The 23,449-nt window shown below is 38.1% G+C and overlaps 1 protein-coding gene across 4 annotated transcripts in view; it reads right to left on the bottom strand.

Moving 5' to 3' along the window:
* Positions 1 to 2,336: 2,336 nt before the first annotated feature.
* LOC108052576 (terminal nucleotidyltransferase 5C) overlaps positions 2,337 to 23,449 on the bottom strand; it is a 50,361-nt gene continuing 29,248 nt past the window's right edge. The window contains exons 1-2 of one of the 4 annotated variants that reach the window (XM_017134990.2): positions 21,067 to 21,721; positions 2,337 to 4,192 (exon numbers count right to left, since the gene is read on the bottom strand). In XM_017134990.2, coding sequence (XP_016990479.2) covers positions 2,555 to 4,192; positions 21,067 to 21,105 — 1,677 coding nt within the window. In that variant the 5' untranslated portion in view covers positions 21,106 to 21,721 and the 3' untranslated portion in view covers positions 2,337 to 2,554. Of the gene's footprint in view, positions 4,193 to 4,273; positions 4,436 to 7,480; positions 7,891 to 21,066; positions 21,722 to 23,449 lie in introns of those variants that run through there. The other 3 variants (XM_017134992.2, XM_017134993.2, XM_017134989.2) reach the window with 3 other exon arrangements.

Raw genomic sequence — 23,449 nt, 5'->3', positions numbered from 1 at the left:
GATATTTCAAAAAATGTCCACTTCGCTACAGGCTTATTCAACTAACATACAGCTAAGTAATATATATGTGTATATATCTATATATTTTATTGTATTGTATTGTATTGTATGTAAAAACACAATCCGCCCAGCACAGTCATTAGCTATGGGACCCAAATAAAAAATAAACCTTTTCATTGCAGCTGGCAAAACCAAAGAATTCTGACAGACTCCCTATCGTATTTAATTGTTTTTTTTGTAAATTTTCTGTTTTTGGTTTAGATTTTGATTCAGTTTTAGAGTTTCAGTTTCAGTATCAGGTTAACTCGTTTTAAAGTTTGCACTAAGTAAAATGTTTTGCAGATTGCAAATTGGAATACGTTGGCTTTGGACCTTGTCGAATATGCATATAGATAATCTGGATATATACACATACACATCGTACATTATGTCACAATGTTTAAACTAAAGTTAATACATAAATTCAAAACACAAGTTCAAGGTTAACATTATACAAAAGTGAGTGATTGATATACAATTCTCAAAGTTCTTAAATAATGCACACGGAAAGGAAACATCGTCATCAACACATCTTCGATTCATTTTGTTTTGTGGACCATTTGTCTTTCATTTGTTTTATGTATAAATATAAATTTATGGTTGCATATAAGTATATAATTTTTTAGTCGTTTGTTGTATTTGTTTGCAATCGCAAAAAGGAGACTTTCACATAAAGCAAACATTTCTTGACGCTTTTCGAAGAAGTGTTTTTCGTTTCGAACTATAAATATTTGTTGTTTAGAGCGTATTTATGTAGTACATGTTTATCAGTTAATCATTCAAAATTATCACCCAGTTGGATTTAACACTTCAATCAATCAATCATTCACATATGTTGCTGTTGCCTGACATTCCGAAAATATTCTAAAAATTATGACATATCTCATTTGTTTCATTCAGAGATTTTGTTTTTCTATTTTTTACACATTACTTTAAATTTAATTTAATTTTTCTTTGTTTTGTGAATTGAATTTCATTGAGCAACTTCTGATACACCAGACAAATACATCCTCTACACATCCGAATCCTCGTCGACAGTTTAATTTGACTAATATTTACATATCATCGCTTTAATTAATCATTTCAGCCTGCAATTAGATTGTTGCTTGGAATTTCTAGATTGGAACCCAACACTCCGCCTTCGTTTACTGCACTTGGCATAAAAAAAGGTCAATCCGTAATTAACAGGCTATATCATATGCATACGGTTTTTTTTTCAGTTTTGTGTGTCTGTTTGTTTATTAAAAAATACAATGGTAGGTGTGGGGATATGTGGGTTGGCTTATCCAAAATTAAGTCATTACTGCTTCAGGTTTTTGGGATTATTTATTACAAAAAAATGAAGAAAGTTGGAAAAGATGAAAACGATTTTCGACCGAGGAAACAGGGTAAATTTTGGCTTTACATTATTATTTTTTTTTTTTTTTGATTTTTAAGCATTGACAAATTAAAATTTAGTTATCGTAGGCAAATTAAATCACACAATAAACGTGGATGTTGTAAATTGTGTGTAAAACGATTAATATAGCCAAATAGTTGATGATTAGGTATGATTCGCAATCGTTTTCGTCCTTCTTGGGAGTCAGTAATGATGGTTGTGTCTCTGTTCAACATCTAACAGCGGCTGAAGTTCAGTCTGCGGTTCAAACTCTCGGTATAGTTATATTATTAAAGTAGGAGCGTGTGTGTGCCAAGTGTCGTGGATAGGCCTTACAGTCGCCGGTCACATTGAATTAGAGATATAGAAAAGGAACAGTTAAATAGACCTCTGATCATACAGTTAACAAAGAAAGAAGCCAACCGAATGAATAAAAAATCAACAGTAATCGTAAAGTGCCCAGGGGCAAGGCAAGCGAACATGACCCGTAGCCCCAAGTTCTTCTCTCTCTCTCTCCACATCCTAGACAAACTGATGATGATGCTGTTCATGCTGTTCGGTCACATTGAGGTAGGAATCCTCGCCCAGCAGCAACACACTGGGCGCCGAGCCGTCGTGCGGATAGAAGTAGGCAAACTGTCCGCTGTATGTGCCCGCCGCGGAACTTCCGCCATCCTCCAGTTGGTTGTAAACGGGCAGTCCGTTGATCTGCTGAGGTGTCAGCACCAAGCTGCCCGTGATTCCGCCGACTCCTCCTTCTCCTGCTTCTGATCCTGTTTCTGCTCCTACTCCTGCTGATGAAGCTGCATTCTGTTTGGTCCTGTTGCACTTCCCTGCCGTCCTTGTCATGGTTTCTGTTTCTGCCGCTTCCTTGCAATTGCTCTCTGCTGCTGCCTGTTTACTTTGGGTCTTGGTCTTGTTCTTCTTTTTCCTGCCGCTGCTGCTAATGGTCGTGGGTCTAATTTGGTTTTGGACTTGGGTTCCGGGGGCTGTTGCTGACGGTGGTGATGTTGGTTGAGATGATGGTGCTATCGGTGCTGTTTCTAGTGGTGGTTCAGTTTCAGTTTCAGCCAATGCATTCTCTGACCACTGTTGCTGTTGGAACTGTTGCTGCTGATGCTGCTCCTGCTGCCCCAATCACGTGCTCAGCCAGGTGGAGTTGCACGTGCAGATGGTGCTGGGGATCACAGGTGCATAGTAGACGCCGTTGGCGTAGATGAGTCCCGGCGGACCGGCCTGTATCTGTATGGTCTGTGGAGCCGCTGTCGCCGTCTGATCCGCGCTGCTCGTGCAGCATACGGCGGCTGGGGCGGCCTGTTGCACATAAATGGTTTGCGCCTGGCCCGTTGGCGGTGCCTGCGAGACCAGGGTCAGGGTGGCCGCCTGCTGCGGCTGCTGCTGTTGCTGTTGCGTCTGCGACTGCTGCTGCTGCTGTTGCTGCTGCGCTGGGTCCAGGAACTGATGCTGACGTTGCTGCTGCTGGTGTTGCTGATGTTGCTGCTGCTGTTGCTGTTGGTACTGCTCTTGGGCGTGCTGCTGCTGTTGCTTCTCCTGCTTGTTGAAGAGCACCTGGGCGGCCAGCGACTGGATGAGGTGCAGCGTCTGGCGCCGCTCGTGGCCCATCAGACAGACCGTCGACATCTCGACCACCTCGCGTAAATGCATCAGGTACTGATACTGCAGCGGTTCCTCATCGACACCCCAGAAATGGTTACGCAAGTAGGCCTCCAGCTTGGTGGTCTGCGTATTGATGTCCGGGAAATCGATGAAGAAGCGCGAGCACATGTAACGCTCCAGGGTCTTGATGAGCTGCGAGTCGACGGCCTTGTAGTTGCGCACCAATAGATTGCAGTACTTGAGCAGGCCGCCGCCTCGTATCTCCTCCGGCTGACGCGTTGAGATCAGTTTCTTTTGCAAGTGGTAGAGTGCCTCCTGGAAGTCTCCGTACACGGACTCGCCGACCACCGTCGGATAGAAGTTCTCCGAGATGGGCAGTGCGGCGCAGTCGTAGAAGAGCAGCAGTGAGTCCAGAATAATCTGGAACGAGTCCACAGAGAACTCGAACTGACGGCGCATCGAGTCGACGAACTTCAGCTCGACGTTCTTGTGGCCCGGGGAGTTGCCCAGCGATATGAGCGACCAGCGGTCGCCGTCATTGTTATTGTTCACCTTCACCATCTTGCCCACGTAGGCCTCCTTCAGGGAGGACGTGAAGATGCGCCGCTTGCACACGCCCTCGGGCATCAAATCCAGCAGGGTGTTCAGCACCGCCACCTTGACCCGGTCAAAGACACGCGGCGAACTCAGCTCGATGGCGAATATCAGGTCCAGGTCGTTGTAAGGCTGATCTTCGCTGGCTAAAACATGACTAGCTGCCCCGCCGTTGAGACGGATGTCCTTAACTAACACCCCGGCGCCGCCGGCGTTCACCTCCGCCTCCAGCTTACGCCGCACCAGATTCACCAGATCCTTGAGCGTCACCTCCAGAGTGGGAAAGTTTCCGCGTCCGTGGATGGCCACCTTCTCGTCCATGACGTCGTGCAGCTTGCTCACCTGCTCGAACGATAGCACGGCCAGCCGCTGCGTCCCTCCGGTGTCGACGCTCTCCAGCGATCCATGGTCCGAAGTCGAGGCGATCGATGATCCGGAACTTGGAGACGGCGGCGGTGTCTCGGTGCCGCCGTCCGAGTGGAATCCATCGTCGATCTGGTAGACGTCCATTCTGTTGCTGCGCTGTTGATGATATAACGGTTCGGCTCCGTCTAGTGTCCCGCACTGCAATTAAGTTAAAGGAAAACAACCCACAGTTAGTACGGTATAGTTAGGATGTTAAATAACTACAAATACATATACTACCAATTTTCTATTGGTATAGTGAGTAATTCTGCTGCTGGTTTTTTTCTCCCACCGATCTACACTACCATCGTTATTGTTATTGTGACGTATGTGGTTGGCTCGCTTTCGAGGTTTTGTACCAAACCAAATTTTGTATAAGGAATTTTGGGTGGAGGTGAAAATGTCGAGGTCCAACGAATGAAATCTGTTTAAAAAGCAACTGTTTGATTACATTTCGAGAGCCTCGTTGTTGGCTGTCAACAGCCTAAAATGGTAAACTCAGTGCGGAGGAAAAATCGTACTAGGAAAACTAAATGGAAAATTAAAAAAAAAAGTTTAAAAAAATAAAATACTTCTAACAAGAAAATTTCAATATTAAAAAAAGGTAAGTAAACTACTTTTTTAAAATTAAAAAAACAATTTGTATCTGGTCTATTCTAACTTTATCTCTTCATTATGTTTTTTTTTAATTCTTTCATGTCACTTCATCATTATGATATTGTCACTGTTATTTATTTTGTTTTGCCATTTTATCTTGCCAATGCCAAATGCCGCCCGGGGCTTCTTTTAATTAATTAATTTGCTTTAAATTTGCTAAATTCGACTGTCTGTGCACAACCGTTTCTGTGTGCGAGAGCAGCCTACGCGCTAAACATTAAATGCTGTGCTATTTATTGCTTATTTTATTTCACTTTTTCGCGTTCTCGCCCAAAGAGGGGCAACAACAAGAGTTTTTGGCATAACATCGAATTTGGATCGTATCGGATCGAGGCGAGTCGAAAGTTCCGCGTTGTTATCGAGGCGACGTTTCTGTTTCTGTTTCTGTTCTGTTCCCCCCAAAAATTCCCTATGGTTCCTATATTCGTTATCCCATTCCCCCGATTTTTCGACTTCTGTTTTGTGCCACTGTTATACATGGCATGGGCCATTATATCGTTTAGCTCTATCTATTGTATAAGTTTTATCTGCGAGTGTGTGTGAGTTTTGGGTTCTCTTTTTTATCATTTTGTTTGTGCGTTTACACAAAAAAACTTTAATTTTCTGGCATAACTGGCCGGCAACCACACAAAATGTATACATATTATATACCAAGCGCAATATAAGAGACAGATAGAGCCGAGCGACGATTAGAGAGGTGGGGTGATGAACGAGTTAAGGAATCGCCATAATACAATTCAAATTCAAATGGATTCTTGCGTCGCATGATTCACAGTTCGTTCGTACATCCAAAGCAACTTAGTTAACCCCCGATTCCGACCTGACCTGCCGATTTGCACAAGCCGTCATTCGCATGCAAATCTAGCCGAAGGCCTCTCTACAACCGAATTATATCATTCACACGGCTAAACAAGAAAGAACGCAGAACAACAGTGTTGTCGATTTGGCTGGGTTTTGATCACTACAAAAATTACATTTCTTGAATTTAATTTTTTCGCACTAGATCGGTTCAGATTTTGTATGAAAATCCTGCCTTTGGCCTATCGCTCTTTTAATTGTTAGATAACGTTTGTTTAGTTGGGTATTCAATTTGTGAAATTCTGCCTATGTTTGGTGAAATTACTATAAGATACTTTACATTCGTTGAGGTAGAAAGATAAGGACAACCATTAATTCAACCTGGGGTGTTCCCCAAATTCAAAACAAATTTGTATGGACTAACTGTCGAACACCTCTGATAATACCAAATCAATATTTAAATAAATATATGCAATAATTGTTAGCCATTGTTTTAATTGCTTTCCAATTTAATGACTACCAAAGATACAGAGAGGTAAAATTATTTAACTTAAATATTAACGGGGTTTGAAGTCCAAATAAAAAATTAATTTCATATTATTTTAGCCATATTGAATGCCAATTTCGAGCAACACTGCCGAAGATACAAACTCAAGCAAATGCGAGAGTGCACTAATTTTTGCTCAGCTTTCGTGTGAATTGGGTAATATAACTAAATTTTGTTTGGGGTCTGGGGTCGGTGCGAATCCGCTTTGCATCTTTGCATCTTGAGAACTGCCTCGTGGCTGGGTTCACACTTTTTATAGAAGGCGGTGCAGAACTTGAAGAGCGGTGGAAATACACGGGCATTGTTATTCACTCAGTTCCAGTTCAGTTTGCCTTATTTTTTGTTTTTGCTCAGCCGGACAATTAGTTATTTATTAATTGCCATTGACGTCGCGCACAAGCACAAATTGCCTTTGCTGTCATGTATTTATTGTAATTGTTTAAACAGAATTTCATGAGGCAGCAATAAAAACTGCGAAGAATTCGCCCTTGAAGAGTTGCAGCCAGGAACTTAAATTCTCCTGCAAGTTTTAGTTTCTCCTCGCTTTAATTAAATTAACACGTTTACGCTAGTTAGTGGCTTATACAAAGTGCGAAATCAAATCAAATTTGATAATTTTCATGTTAATTACTTTCTATAGTTTTTTACTGGCCGGGGTTTTTGACGCACAGCGAACAAATATTGGTGATTGTTAGATAAGTTTTGGCCTGACCACTCTATTTTATTAGGCCACTCTTTTATATAAAAACAACTTATCACCAGTTCTTCACAACATAAAAATTATTTTTATAATAATTGCATCCTCTATATGTTTTAGAACTTAAATTCACAATTGTGAGTAACCCAAATCATCTATGTAATTTTAACCGATTTGTGTACGAATCGTTAAGATCAAACGTCGTAATGCTTTATCGTCGGCTTTGTCATTATCATAACGGTGTTTCAGTGGCAGTGCAGCTGCTTCGGACATGCAAACAGGTGCAATAGTTTCTACGCGAGTGTTCGTGTGTGTGTTGGCCTAGACTGGTCTCAAATAAAAGTGAAAATCGTTGTTTTTTTGCCTTTTTCTCTCTCCTCTTTCACGGCTAAGGAAAGCAGCAAATAGCCCAACAATGGCAGAAAGTCTTTTATAGAAATAAAAAAAATATATATAAAACACACAGATTTAAAGCCTACGCACACAGGGAAAAAAACTGATATCGAATCTACTTGCGCTGGAGAAATAACTTTTGATCAATTCTCTGTCGAACACCGTTTATTTCATTTGAAAAGTATTTATATTTAAGTACGAAATTCAAATGTTTGAGAATAATACTTTTATACATATCAATATGAATGACATCAGGGCCCAAAATGATAAGTAAGACCATTAAATTGATTATAATATTATATCAACTTTTCTATATGTGCACACTCATTTACGAGATCATTTTTTTTAAACCTACCGAATATAAAGTGAGGCAAAAACCAATTGGATTCCGAGTGGATTTTGTTTTAGCACCGCATCACCACCGAATAAGAAATAAAAGACGAGGAAAAGGCGGTGGGTGGCGGATTTGGGGGGTGGGTGATGCCCACAATTGGCGCCTACTAAACGCGACTAAGCGACTCCGACTTTTTCGCCGCAATTTCAATTTAACTCGCGTGTTTGAATGTGAAATAAATATCTGGTTGCAAATTACACACACACTTGGTTATTTCTTTTCTTCAACACTCAACACTTTTTATTTTAAATGATTTTTAATTTAAATTTCGACTCTCACACTCTTATTTGCTTTTATATTTTTGTAGTTCGCGACAGAGAGACAGACGACCGTTGAGTTGCGCGTTCGAAAACTAAATGAATTGACGTCGACGTCGTCGACTGCTCTGAAAATATAACTCCAATCTGAATAGCGAACGAGAAATTGTATGGAGAACGCCGTCGAGAGCGAGAGCGCAAAACGTATTAAAGCTCCCGCTCTCCCCATTTTAGCTGACGTCACGAGGTGCTTGAGTGGAATGCCGTTTGAGTGGGTTTTATGCTTTTGGGGCTTTTTTTTAGAAGGGCACACATATAAAACTTTGGGTTAGTCGGTCGATCTCTCTCCCCCTCTCTCTCTCTGTCAGCCTCTTTTTATGATGCACTGCAATATGCGGGTGTTGTTCGCTCAGCTGATAAATCAAAGAAGAAGCATCGGTCTAGGTATGTGTGCGTGTGAGCCGCGTTTATACCATATTTGTAATGCATTTTCCAGTTTCATTATTTTGAATGCAACTACACTAGAAAACAAAGCTCTAGTCTTTTTCTAATTGTATCTTTATTTTTTCAGAACAACATTTTTTTATTAAACAATTGAATTCAAATTCTATTATAAACCCGTTTTTTAGGTAATCTAAATATCTATAATTTTGATTAAAATATCTTAAAACAAAAAATTAAGAAATAAAATTATAAAATTTAAGCTACATTAACTCTGGGAAATATAGATATTGTAACTAAATTGAAACAATCATGTGTTGTGCGAGCCATTGTAAACTCAAAGTTATTTCAATGAAGCCGCAAAGCAAAACCACAAAAACAAATTAACAAAACCCAAACCTAAGAATAACCAACATAAATCAAAACACCAAGAACAATTTTCGGATAAGTAGAAAAAGCGAGCTCTCCATTGATAAGGCGGAGTTCTCCTGCGTCCCCGGAGATTAGTCTTATGTTAATTGGGCAGACGACGATAGCCAAAAATAAACACATTTTATGTGAGTAATGATTTGGTACCGACACACAAGGCCTAGCAACAATAATCTGTCGCTATATGTGGGGTATTTATCTGATGTATACTCAATATATGTACATATGTATTATTCTCGTTTCGACTGCACTGCTCTGGCGTTTTCAATATCAGTAATGAGATGAACACAAAAGTTTCGATGCCATAATATATGCAGCACAGTTAATTATATTTTAGCTTCATTAGCCTTACCGTTATTCCGAATAGAATAACTGTCGGCCGCTTGAATGTTATAATTTAACCAACATTTTGAACAAAACATTTTGCAACGCTTTTTGTTATTTTTTTTTGAAAGGTTGTTTTGGATATTGCTTGATTAATGCCTATTCGCTCGTGATGGAAGCCTGAAAAGCACAGCAGTAACATTGAGGCAAGCGTTAATGTATCTTGCAGATACAAAACCATCTTGCACTGCAGCGGCACACGAGAAATATAATATAAGTCGCTGAGAGCTGAGGTCGCAGTCGGGCCAAGCTTGTTGCCATTATGAATGCTATTGTTGTTGCCAGTTAGTTGTTAGCCGTATCTGTATCTGCGGCCGATGATGTCTTGGTGCGACGCGGGTCGCTTGTTTGGCAAGACGCAGACTCATTCAGGGCGACCCTGACCCAATAAGCCATGTCCATTGCAAATGTATCTGTATCTCACGCTTGGCTTTGGATACCCTAAGTTCCGCTATTCAGCAGGGCTTGGCCGAAATGCCGAAACGAAAGTGCGGCGGCCAAATTCTAGCGATTGCCCCCACACCCACGCCCAGCAAACCGATCGATCCACAAATGCAAATCGCAACTAATTGTTATGCCAGGCGCACTGACAGCGACGAATACCCAAAAATTTCAGACCCCAAACCCCCGAACCGGTTCGACCGACATTTCAAATACGCACTCAATTCGAGCCAGCACAATCAGAAATCAGATTCAGATATACTGGCGTTTTTGGCATAGCTTCACATACTTCCAACCAGACTGAAAATGAAAGTGCCGACAGCGCCCAAGAATCGGGCAACACTTGAAAATAAAGGCTAACCGAAGTGCTAATTGTACATTTAAAAGTATATAAATATCATATTTAACATGATACATCGGTAATCTTTCTTTCCAAAATTACACAAATATATATTCTTTTAATGAATTAATCGTTGGGAAGTACTTTTTATCCCTGCCTATCATATTTAATCAAAACTGTCGTTTAAGAAATAAAAAATCACTTTGTATAAAAGCACATTATCTATGGAAGTTCAACCCAACGGTCATGCTCAGGCAATTGCATTGAAAACTGCTGATCGGAAGTGTTAAAAGCCCTTTGCCTGTGTATGACAAAGCGGAAATTGAATTTCTTTTACTGAAATTTTCTTCCTTTCTTTTTGTATATTTTCTATCTACCGCTTATTGGTCTTGGCTTCACCTTTCAGTACTTTGCTGCTTCTTAACTTTCGGTTTTGCTTGTCTGGCGGCTCTACTTTGGTCAGGTTTAGGTTTGCTTTTCCTTATTTTTTTCTGTGTCAAGAAATGGGGAACCGAGTCGAAACGTGACACAAAGTTGAGGAGTGAGAGGGAGAGTCAGTTAAATTTGATTTGGATTTGACTTGATTTGAGTTTATTGGACAATAGGGACCCAGATAATTTAATTCATTCGTGGGCTTGTCTGTCTTTCTCTTCTCAACTTTTTACCGAGCTCCCCGATTATGCAATCAAATAGGCCCATTTGCGACTCGTGTTCAAAATAGTTTAAAAACAAATGCTGGCAGCAAAAAATTCAGAACTTAATTATTAACACAAAAACAAATTAAACTACAAATTGAGATTTGGCCAATTTAGATTAAACAATTTAATTAAAGATCATTAAAATGGAATGAAATTAGAAAGTGGCCGCCCTAAAACAAAAAATAGGGAAAATTGTTTGTGATTGGTTGTAATTAGTTAAAATTAGGGGTAACCACTCGCTCTACTATACTATATAATCCAAATCTAATTTGAAAAGGCAAGAGAATCTGAGCAAACCAAACTGTGAACGGGTTAAAAAAAAAACAAAGTTATCCTCAGCCTATTTATGTCAAAACAAAACTTAATATGGAAATATCGGTTATCGCACAGACGTTCTACAAATTGATTTTAGGAGAAATTCTAAAAAAAACATGGCATTTGTGCAAATATTATATTCTACAAAAATGTTTATGTTAAACATAGTACATTGTTTTTTGGTGTCATAATATTTATCAATATTTTTTACTTGTCGCCACGATAAAGAAATATTTACCTGGAATGGAAACAAAAACGTACAAATATTTGGGTCGTTGTTTTATAGGAATTTAATTATTATGCTTGTCATCTGACTTTATTTATTTCGACTTCACTGCTTGAAGTATATTATTCTACGTATTCCGGTGGTAAAATTGAGCAAGAGTTTTATTGCCTTTTCGTTATTTTAACACTCGGTTAATCTCTTGACAAAACTGGGATTACAAATGTTGATCATTTGTTTGCCGCTGCTAACTATTATTGCGGCTTTAATTAAATTGGATTTAATTTCGTTTTGCGTATCAACTGATTTCAATTGAGCGATTAAGGCAACAAAAAAACAAACTTTCAATTGCAAATGCTGTTTTTGTTTTCGTTAGTCGTCTTCGTGGCTTTTTGCGTAGTTCTTATATAGAGTTTTTTATTGGCTTTGAAAATGGCGAATTGCTGTTCGCCTAGTTTTCATATCATTTTGATGTGCTTAATGTGTCTGGAGTGTTGTTCTCTGGTTGTTTTAGATACTCATTGTTTTCTAGCGTGACTTTACAGAATCATGCAACTTATAATTACGAAAATGTGACGATGAGTATCTGTGTATCTATGGGATACACAAGCAAACACCCGCTCAAATAGGCAGAATAGTAATGAAGTTTCGGCATGCGGATTTAGCAGAGGCGACTATCAGGGGTTTCAATAGGTTTCAGGGGATATCGGAGGGTCTGGAGGGGCCCAAAAGGTGTGTGTGCTTGTTTTTCCTCTACCTGTCTGTCGACGTGCCTTCCATCTATCAGTTAATGGCAATTTGACTCGGAATCAATTAAAATCGCTTACAACGAAACTACGAGATACTTTCGATGTGTGCGTTCGACAGACCTTGAAGCCTACCAATATACTCCACAATTCCAGCCCCCGACCTTTACTTTAACTTTTGAAGTTTTGTTGCTACAGTGGTTGTAATTAAAATTGATAAATGACTTCGTGCCACTAAAACTGTTCTTTAGCCACTATCAATTGCTTCCTGGGAATCGAATCAAATCGCATCCGCCGTGTTCTAGCCAAGTTAATATATGTATCCATATGGGAGCCAGCTGAAAAATTGAGACAATAAGTGTGGGGGATGCACTCGTGTCAAGATATCAAATTTCCCAATTCTGTTCAATAACTTCAGAAAACCTTAGACATCATATATTATAAATGTGTATTTGTGGCATTCATAACTACGCACTTTACCTTAATGGTAGTTCAGGCATAATTTTCATTTCTTTCAATAGGGGAATTTGCAAAACTGTTTGCTGTTTTTGTTCAAATGTTCAATTTGCATATGAATTGAAAACTATGTATAATTACCTAATTTAAAGTATACATATGTATTTTAAATTAATTTTTTTAAAATTATTTTTTTTTTTTTTTTTTTTTTTTTTTATTTTTTTTTTAAAAAATTTTTTTTAAAAAAATTTTTTTTTTTTTTTTTTAATTTTTTATTGAAAAAAGGGGGGGGTTTTTATTTTTTTTTTATATAATTTTAAAAAATTAAAAAAAAAAGAAAAAGGGGAAAAGAAAAAAAAAAAGAGGGAAAGGAGAAAGGAATTTATTTTAAATTTTTTTTTTTTAAAAAAATTTTTTTTTTTGTTTTTTTTTTTTCTTTTTTAAAAAATTTTAATCCCAGATAAAAATGAAACTTTGACAAGAATAAATAAGTGTTGCACTTTAATTTATTCTTTTTTCACCCCTTGTGAACTTTATCTAGAGCTCTACCCTACATCAAATAAATGCTGCGGCTGAAATTTTTCCAACCACATTTACTTCCGTTGGCGACACCAAAGAAGCAATACCGCAAAATAAATATTTCCGCTGGCAAATGATAAGTACGAAAACGGCGAAAAACCTAGCAACTAAGTAGAACATGCCAGGTAAGCTGAAAAAATGTCATCTGAAACAACCTGTATCTATATATACATGCGAATGATATATAAATAGGGTAAAAACAGTTGTATCAACAGTCCGCGATTGTGCCAGATTCAGGTGCGGATTAGTTGGCTTGTTAAGCACGAAGAAAGAGTATATTTTTGGCCGTTGCCTCCTCCACTTTTTTGGCATGCGCGGAATGATAAAGACGCGGCCTTTTTAATTGCTAATTGCATTTCTCGACCCACAAGTAAATTGATCAGAAGTATTTACGCTAACGTGGGTTGGGATTGATGATGTGCTGGATGGTGACTAAGTCACTTGGGGTTTGCCTGGCGTGTTGATTCACTGCTAACTGGGCTCGAAAACAAGGCAATTAACTGATCGCGCTGGGCCAAAAAAGTCCAACAGCTGATTTATGTTGGCTCCACTAAGTGTCCCTTAAGTGCTCAAGATTTGGGCCATGCTTTAATTCATTTAAATAACAATTTAATAATCGTGTTTTTGTTGAATTTCAGTTTACTTTTTCCACATCCCATCAGCGTGCAAAAGTCGACGTGGGTTTATTGCCCCGAAGGCGCTTACATACTTTATTTATATAGTATGCAGGCAAGTAAGTACAATGAAAATAAAACGAGATGGCGGAGAGAAGACTCGGCAACAAATGAAATAAAATTAAATTGCTTGCACAAACAAAATTCAGAAAATTATTGCTTATTACATCTTATGTATAGTACACCGGCGGGTAAAAGTATATGTATCGCTGGGTTATCATCAATCACCGCTCAGATGATGTTCCAGATGATTGAGTTCCACTGCTGCGGCCAGCACGTGCAGGCCAAATCGGCGTAACAAACGGGCCCAACAAATCACGATCGCTCTACAGTGTAATCACCTGCAATCTGCAATCTGCAATCGAAATCTAAAATCTACAGCCCGTTATCTATGGGGACCCATTGTGATTTTCATTCAGCCCGTGCAAGCCGAGCTGCAAGTCTGGACTATTGGAATTTGCTGCCTGAGTAGTTGACCTGCTGGCCAGTGTCTGCCCTTTTGCGCCGCTCAGCTTTTGGGTTTCTGTTCAAATTCGATTTTTCAAATTTTGTAATTTCACTTTCTTCGACGTGACAACAGCTCTCGACAGCTACGTGTTTGCCATTTCAAGTAGACCATTAAAAAAAAACTATTATGCAACTGGGAAAAATAAAAATAATGAAAAGTGTAAGTTCAATTAAAAATTTAACGAAATTACAGCCCACAAAGGAAGCATGCTCTAAATTTCATTGATGTTTTTATTTTTGTTGAAATAAATTAAATCCAGTTAAAATAAACCGTAGAAATAAACTTGTATTGCATTACTTTGTATTACTGCATACAACCATTATTATATTTACATTGTTTAATTCTGCATTCAAATTAAGCTTTAAAAAACTGTCATCGGTGAAAACAGGTTATGCATTGCTTTAGGACTTTAACTTGACAGGATTCCCTCCACTTCGCTCGAAATAAAAATCGACAAAAAGTAGAAGTATTTTAGTACATAAAAAAAAAACCTTTAATAATACAATTATCAAATGTTAGTAATTCGTAGTATCGAGTCATGTTAAACAAAAAAAAAGTAATGCAAGTTTAGTTTAAATTAATTGAACATTAAACAGCAGCTTACAACAAAATGTTATTATCTTTAATATACCAAACCAAATCAGTTGAAGACAGAATTCAATTATAAGTCCACCAATAATTACGTCATGGGGCATGCTCTGAATCTCTTTAATTTTATCTGATCATCTTGGTTTTAAGGCATATTCTTGAGTCTGAAGTGTGCTGTTGATTTGAACCGATGTGTGGGCATTCAAGTGCGAGCTGCGTAATCTGCTTATTAGACATGAGTTGATGCCTTCGGTTTTTGCTCAGCTCCACTCGAGTGCGCAGCCATCAGGCGGTCGTCAAATCATCAAATAGTAATAAAAATAGAAACCCGATTTCAATTATAGTTCTCCCTCGATGAGATACATTTGATGCGCTTGGCCTGGCCAGAATCGTCTTGAGTGTTGGATCAGGGAATGCGTCCAATACGAAAGGTTAGTAGCAGCCACTGAAAGTTCGTTCAACGCCGTAATGTAAACGTAAGTGTATCTGTATCTGTATCTGTATCTGTATCTGGCAGATACTCGTGCTTCGGCTCGCTTCGCGACTCGTTTCGCTTCGCGTTGCGATTTTGCGTTGCGCTTTAGTTGGTCTCTGTGTCAGTGGAACTCTGAAATGCCACCTTGCCTCGTGTATCTGTGGCAATGTGGCAAACATTCTGCGATGTTGCCGCTGCTGCAGGCAATGCTTCGTTGCACGACAGCAACACAACAGCAACAACGACGGATTGGTTTCAACTTTTCAAAAAAGTGAAAGGAGTTTTCAAACATTTGTATATTTACTATTTTTATTATTATTCCTCCGAAATTTAATTTGGCATTTATACTATGAGGAAACGCCGCCTACAGTCTGCGAAAGAACCAATCAGAGGAGTTGACCCGATGAGTCCAAAAGAAATCCCCCGGCTGATGGTGAAAATTACTGGAAAACAAAACAAGGCTTTTCACTTAGCAAACAACGGCTACCAAAGCAAACCAAAAGCCCAACCCAAACCCCAAACAGCCGCAAATTATTGCTGCTAATGTTGTGGCAATTGTTCATGTGTTTGCCTTTGTGTGTTGTACAATGCACTCGAGTCATGCACATGAACATGCACATGCCAAAGCGTTGCGCCACCACAAAAGCAGCAGCAGCACCACCACCACCGTGGCCATATGGCTATGTAGTGCTGTGGCACCACCGACAAAATAAAGACAGAAATAAAAACAAGCACCTGAGAGCCGAGCGACGCGACTTAATCTGAGACAGTCACTGAGGCAACTGCAACTGCAACTGCAACTGCACCTGAAACCGAATCCGAATCCGTCGAGAGATGCAGCGTGAGTTGTGAGATCGAGATCTGTTGGCCAACTTTAAATTATGCACTTTTTTGGAGACCCAAAAAGAAAAGCGATTCACGATTATTAAAAATAAATTAGCAGCCTAAAAGCATCAAAGAAAAAACAACACAACTATTATTTGCAGTGTTGTACAGTATTAAGAGAAGATATTACTATATTATATTTTAAACTCATTTCGTGCTTTCGTTGGTTTAAAATGATACAAGTTTTGAGCGAGTATCATTTCATATCTCTGACTTGACAATTGTCTACCTATCTGCATAAAAAATCTGTACTAATGGACACCCGTTTTATTTTGAGCATAGGCCACTTATGCAAATGCAATAAAATTAAATGAATTGAAGTTCTTCCAACTAGACCTAAACTTGTTCATATGGTTTCAACTTTTTGTGTGAAAGCCACAGAGGAGCTACTGATGAAACTGCAACCAAAAGCCGCAGCAAACAAAAATTTCATCTTCCCCTTTGCGGCTGGTGGAACTTCTATGTGCAATCGAAATGACCATTGCCACAACAAGTGCAACTGCAACAACTGCAACTGGCATTGCGAGTGCAACAAAGTATCTGTGACTGGCTGCGTTTTGCCGTTTTAAGCGTGAAAGTGAAATCTTTTTTTTACCCATTTTTACTTTTTGTTTGAGTTTTGTGCAAACGCGCTTTTCTTCGATTTCTGTGTGGCCAAACAGAAAAGTTTTTCGGTCTCTTCTTCTGGTCAGTGAACCTTTTGAAAAACAGTCGATACGATACTTACACAATATCGACAGCGATAGAAGTGCCGATAACGATGACGGTTTCGATATAGAAGCTTACCTGCAAGCAAAAGAAATACGTGGAAAGGTTAATAAAACAAAGAAATTTATTATGCATGCGACAGATAAAAGTGTCGCCACTAAAATGGTTCGGAAAATAGAAAAATATATTTAAAAATATACAAAGGAGGGGAAATTCGACGGCGCTTGGCAACCGACACAGAAACAACATTCGAATTAGATTCTGCCAAGGCGCACCATTTCTTTCAATTAATTTAGCCAATAAAGTGAGATCTGGCCAGAGTGTACGCCGTGTTTTCCTAGACATTTTCGATATTTTTAAAGACCCTTCACTGTACGCAAACAAAAATTGTCGCATTCTTGGCCCAATCTGGGACAGCATTTGTGCTCTACATACGGCCAGTTGATCTGTATCTATATTTGTTTCAATATAATACCCAATTTAATTTTTTCATTCTCTATTTAGGCTCTCTCACATGCTATTTAAACAGCTGAAAGTTGTTCATATTTGCCTTGTTTGGCATTGTTTAAAGGGGAACACAAAGTGAAGCACTCGAAATGGGAAACTATGGCACCGTGGATATATAGTTTACACCCATTTACCGTGTTTACGTTCAGTAATTTCGGGGACCGAAATAGCCAACAGCAGGTGTAAAGCCCGTAGGTATCTATCAATGCACGAGCATTCTCGCCTTAATTCAATTAGCTGCGTCTGTCCTTAACTTGAACGTATCCATTTTTAATTGGAACGGTGCAAATTTCGCAATTGCACACACACACTCGCGCCAATCTATATATAATCAAAGTCAAAGATACATAGGCATAGGTGCATCTAGTATCCGAATGTATGTAAATGCATATAGCTCAAAGCTCGTTCGGATCAGATCGGTTCGGTTCAGTTTTAGTTTTTTGTGCATGAAATAAATGCCGATAGGCCGCCGTCCGTCGACAACAACAAATGCGACGGACAACGAACGCAGTGGACGACCTTCGCCGTGTGCGGCATACAACGTTGTTCGCTGAAGGTTGACAATCAATAATAACAACAACAGCAAAGAAAAAAACAACAACACCAACAACAACAGCCATAATAATAGCAGCAACAAACAATAGCAACAACTGCAGCGGCAGCAATAACAACATTAACTAGAGCACCATAGCAAGTTATCAAAGTTGATTGCATTTCAAAAAGGGTTTTGTTTTACCGTCTTCGAGTTGCCCAATGCAACTTTGATTAGCCATCTCATGCATAATGGAAAATATGTTAAGGCCCGTGTGCCAAATGCAAACGAAAAGCGATAGATCCCCTCCACGAAATAAACAAAATAGGTTGATATGCAAATGGTTTTGCAATGGGAAAATAGGTTAACAAATGTTATGGCGACATGTAGAGCAAGGAGATCGCCGTAAAAGAAACAGTCTTAACCGAAAATAAATTGAGATCCAATAAAACTAAATAATTCATGTATAATAATATTTCTATAATTAACATTTTAGTTTTCATATTACTATATTGTTTTACCCCATTTTAATAGTCATTTTTAAACTGTTAAGTAAAGATCAAGCTTTTTTAGATCCCAGGTTTAGGAGGGAGATCAGGCCCAAGAAAATTAGCAGAACTAATCTATTTTCAAAAATAATACCATAGACGGTGCAGGCTCAAAACAGAAAACTTAATTTTTAGAAATTCTGAATAATATTTACATTTATTTTAGCACAAAAATTTAGGTTTTTCAAAACCTCTGCAACTTTTTAACAATTTTTACTTGTTTCTTATGATTTTAAAAACATAGATTTCAATAATTTAATCATACCTACTTTTTAACGTAAGTGTATTTTCTCTAGAATATTTGGGTTAAAAATGATAAACTATAACTTCAAAATATATTTTGGTAACTGAAGTTACACTTATTATTACTATTTCTTAAGAATTAAAATAATAATAATGCTGAGTGTCATGAAAAGTCGTACAAGTCAACACCCCCGCAAGTTTCCCTACTCAGCGGCAATCAAAAGAATTATTCAACACGCAGTTTTATTACCCGTTCGCTTGTATATCTGCATCATTAAGCCAAAACGTTTTTTGCTGTTTTCGGCATGATTTCTGTTATTTACAAGTCACGAAGTCGAGCCACGCAAACTGCAATTAGGCTGTGGCAACAGCTCACCTGGTCAGGTGGGAAACTGGCTTTAGATCCTCTCTAGAAGACCACAAAGATCTAGTATCTGGAGGGATAAATCAAACGCCCCCACAGAGAATGGAGAAAAGCGTTTCAAGTTGCATAATTAAACTTCTGGGTATCTGATTGTAAATAGACAAGCGCGGCATAATCAGCTTACGTTCTGTGAGCCACGTTCTGGGCTTGGCCCTGGTAATTAATATCTCCGAGATAAACACACTTCACGGCTCTGCCCTGGAGCGGGTATTATTATGCTGTTCGGATTTTGATTCGGATTGAAACTGCCCGCAGCTGAATGGGGTCAGAAGCCAGCAAACTTCGTAACGGAGAACGGGCCCGAGATACAGATACATCAGCAACTCAGGTAGACTGCGGCTGAGCTTGGCTATTTTAAGTCGGGTTATTAACCTCTGCAAACTAAAAAAATAATAACTGAAGCTCGCGTGGTCAACTAAACAAATATGTGCCAGATATTTGCATGTGCGCACAAGTAGAAGTATTCGATTGAGTCCGATGACCAACAAGTGCAGTGGATCACTTCCATCAAGGGATTATATGGAAACATTGTTGATATATTCAAACAAACACGGGATAGACAAATAAATAAACTCCAAACTGTTTAAACACAAAAGAAAACCGAAGTTCTAAAGTTTGTTTAGCTTCAACTTCATATTTATGCACCCACCCAAGTATCCCCTATTTACCCTTCCACACTTTTCCCCACCCATTGTTTACATAACTTCTTTCATCGGGGCTTGTATCAAATGCGTCTTTAGCCATGTAGACAAAGACAAAAAAAATTTAAATTCCAATTCAGGTGACACAACGTGAACAAACTACAAACAGACGAAGACATTGCGCCAAGTGTTATATATAATGTAATGTAATTAGTGAGGGTTGCTTCAGTTGTTGGACGTTTTAGCTACGTCAAATGTAATTTGCGTTTGTTGGCCTACCTACACGTGACCAGACAAACGCTGGCCCAGACCAGTAAAAGAAAATACGAAAAACAGACCTAGACCAAGTCATGAGGTTTCACTGCAACCGCTGAAAAACTAAGGCCGAAACCGAAACTGACGTAGCTGGTGAACCCGGATATGTGCTCCGACATATACTCCTATATATAATTCGCTTGTGTGCAGACAATATGTATTGGAAATCGAATTTGAATACCAATTTCTAATTCCGATTCCAATTTGAAATTCCAAGCCAAAGGCAGCCATATGCATTGCATTCATTTGAATGTCGAACGCGAACTTACGTTTTTTAAATGCCAACTACATTTCAGGGCACTACGTAATTTCTCGATTAGGGAGTTTTGTAAATGGCATATTAATATGCCGTAAAATTAGTTAAATAGTTTTTAGATTTTAAAACAAATATTCCAAACTTACTCGGCAAATGTGTTTCATTTTTTTAATAGTTACTAAAACACCTTGTCAGACATTTTTAAAAAACATGTTTTGAAATACACACTTAGTATTTTTGAAGAAAACACATTCCCAACTAAAGTAGAATAGCATTGCCCAGACTCAATAAAAATAATTGTAGGGTTTTCTTTAGATAAATAAATATGTTTTGAAAAACAAGGATAATTATTTATAAATTATACTATTTTATTATATTTGCTTGTTTAAAAGCACCTATAAAGAGTACGGTTTTTTAAGCATAAACATAACTCTTTTTTTAAATGTGTATAAGCCAGAATTGTGACAATTCATGATCCATTGTTGCCCCCAACAAAATTTCTTCATTAGTCCCTATTTACAATACCGTCACTCCGAATTTGCTTTGATCTTGATCAACATCTGTGACTTCTCTTATTATTTTTCAAACATCTGTTGCTGCTTCTTGTTTTCATACAATGAAATTCAATACAAGAATAACAACGATAATCATTGCAAATTCTTCAAATTTAATGAGCCAGAACCAAACTACAGCAATAAACAGTTGAGAGAGTCGAATGCCATAAACGCACTTAAAGATACATAAAGCAAACAAAACACTTTAACGAGATTTGTCAGCAGCAAAGGCGCGATACAGATACAGATACAAAATAGAGATACAGATAGAGATGGATTTTTGCGCATTTAAGTTTCGCCATATGCTACATGCAACGTGAATGGGGCGGGTGGCGGGGTGGAGTGGATTGGATTGGAGTGGGCGTGGTCTTGACATTTACCTTTGCATTGTACGATTCATGTCGATTTTCCGGTTTCATAAGAATGCTGGATGCGACGAGCGACAGGATATATGGGCAAAAATATAACAGCACTCCAGATGGTTCTGGTTTTTGCGAGAGTTGGCTGGCAATTAATTCGGCTTTTTCCCCTCGTTTTCGTTTTCAATTCCACTTTTCTTGTTTTTAGACACTAGACACACGCGCACTCGGGAAATTTCTCTTGTTTGGATATATATATGTTATTTGGTTCACACACGAAACAACGCTAGCAACATATGGTCCAAAAGGTAGTTCAGCTTGGGTGTAGCCAGGCGAACATATGTTGGCTCTACCACTCGATGTGGGCGCTATGGAGTGGGTGGTTGTGGGTGAAGCAGGAGTCCTGTCCTGTTGCCAGAATGTTCCCTCGATTTCTCTGCTAGGGGCTTTCAGATTTTTCTTCTCTGTTTTTGGGCTTAAGATGTACCTTCTTTTCGGTGCTGGTGGGTGAATATTCAGCTGATTGAATTTTTTCGCAAGGCGATGGCTTGGATTCTAGCTGTTTTGTCAATACTCTTGTTTAAATATATATGTATAGTAAAGAGCGGGTAGGATGTGCGTTGTCTTGATTCTGGCTTTCGCACGCGGTCACTCTCGTTGAACGACTGATTTCAACGGCAATCGGCGTTGGCATGAAACTTGACTACGCGGCCATTCCACCATTCCAATTGAGTGGGAAAAGCTCCGGCGGCGGCGGAAAGCTCGCTCAATTGAGTGGAAATCAAATAAAATGAAACTGCAGTCCCACCGCACTCGCACTGATCCCATTCGAAAGTTTAATTATATTTTGCGCCACCGACACTAGTTGCTATGCTGTTATTTTATTTATTTCGCTTTTCGCTTTTTTTCGAAACCGGCAAAGCGAGCAAACTTCGATCAGAAGACAACAATAAACACACATAGCTTTGAATGCTTTGTTTGTGGCCCGCTAACGGCACAATTACGTCAGTAAAATAAGCTTTTTTTCGGCTTTCAGGCAGCCTCCAAAAGAATTTAATTAGCTAAATATAAAATTAACGAAATATGTGCCTAAATCAATGGAGTTGGCTTCAATCAAATGCTTAACTGCTTAAAGCTAAAAGCATGACTTTTCGCGATTCTACTTCAGAATTCAATTGTTGTATTTTTGTTTTGTCTTTCGATCGACTTACTTTATTTTTAGAAATAAACAATTTATTTTTATTCTCATCTCTTGCTATTAGTTCTGCTCTTTAATAAGTTGTTTATTTTTGTACAATCACTCGAGATCAAGTATTCGACGCGTGGGCCGAAAATTTGGAGGAAACAATGGCAAAGTTGAGAGATTCAACAAATGGCAAAACGTGATTAAAAAATTAATTCTAAAAACAGAAAGCTACATGAAAAAAAAAGAAAAGAATATTAAAAATGGTAATGCTCGCTGGCACTAACATAATATCAATTTGTGTTTGATAAATCCTTTAAAAAAAAAAAAATTAAATTTAAAAAAAACTATTTAAAGTAGGTTTTCGGTTTTTAGATTATAAAAATATAACTAATTATACGAATATGCGTATGTATTAAAACAAAAAAAAGGATAATATGTATAATGATTGATTTGTTTAGTAATTTAAATAATGATAATATTTTCATTAAAAAAATTTCGTATCAAACAGAATTTATGACCTTTTACTGCCACAAAAAAATTGGTGCAATTTAATTAACAACGTATATTACAGCTGTTCAAAAATGTATAAAATAATATATTTATTTATATGAAGTGTGATATAGAATTGAAAAACATACACAAAAAATATATACAATATATTAAAAAAAAACAAAAAGGGAAGTAAAGCCGAAGTGTATATAATTATTTTAAAATTGATAAGTACATTTGAAAAACACATTTAGTTCAAGAGTCTGGTTGGGCTTCTTACCCAAATACGCATATATAATTACCAAGAAAGAAAGCTAACTTCGGAAAGCCGAAGTTTATATAAATAAAATTAAATTCTATAATACGAATATTGATTTCCCTATACATAGTCCGATTTTTATACCCTTGCAGAGATTATTAGACATTTCCGACCCTATAAAGTATATATATTCTCGATCAGCATCATCAGGAGAGTCGATCTAGTCATATCCATCTGTCTTTTTCTATGCAAAACTATTCTCTCAGATTTAAAGCTATCTGCTTAAAACTTTCCCAAAAGTTGTCTTTTTATTGCAGGTAGTATAAAAGAACGATTTTTTCCTTTCTTGTTTAAAATTATACCCTCAATTCTAAAATGCTTTAAAATTCTAAAAAATCTCGTATAAAACAAATTTAAAAATATACCCTTCGATGCAGGTCAAGAATATATGTATATATATTATAGGGTTG

This window comes from Drosophila rhopaloa, unplaced genomic scaffold, assembly GCF_018152115.1.
Source record: "Drosophila rhopaloa isolate 14029-0021.01 unplaced genomic scaffold, ASM1815211v1 contig_69, whole genome shotgun sequence".
NCBI classification, from domain to species: Eukaryota; Metazoa; Arthropoda; class Insecta; order Diptera; family Drosophilidae; genus Drosophila; species Drosophila rhopaloa.
This window is presented reverse-complemented; position numbering and strand designations above follow the sequence as displayed.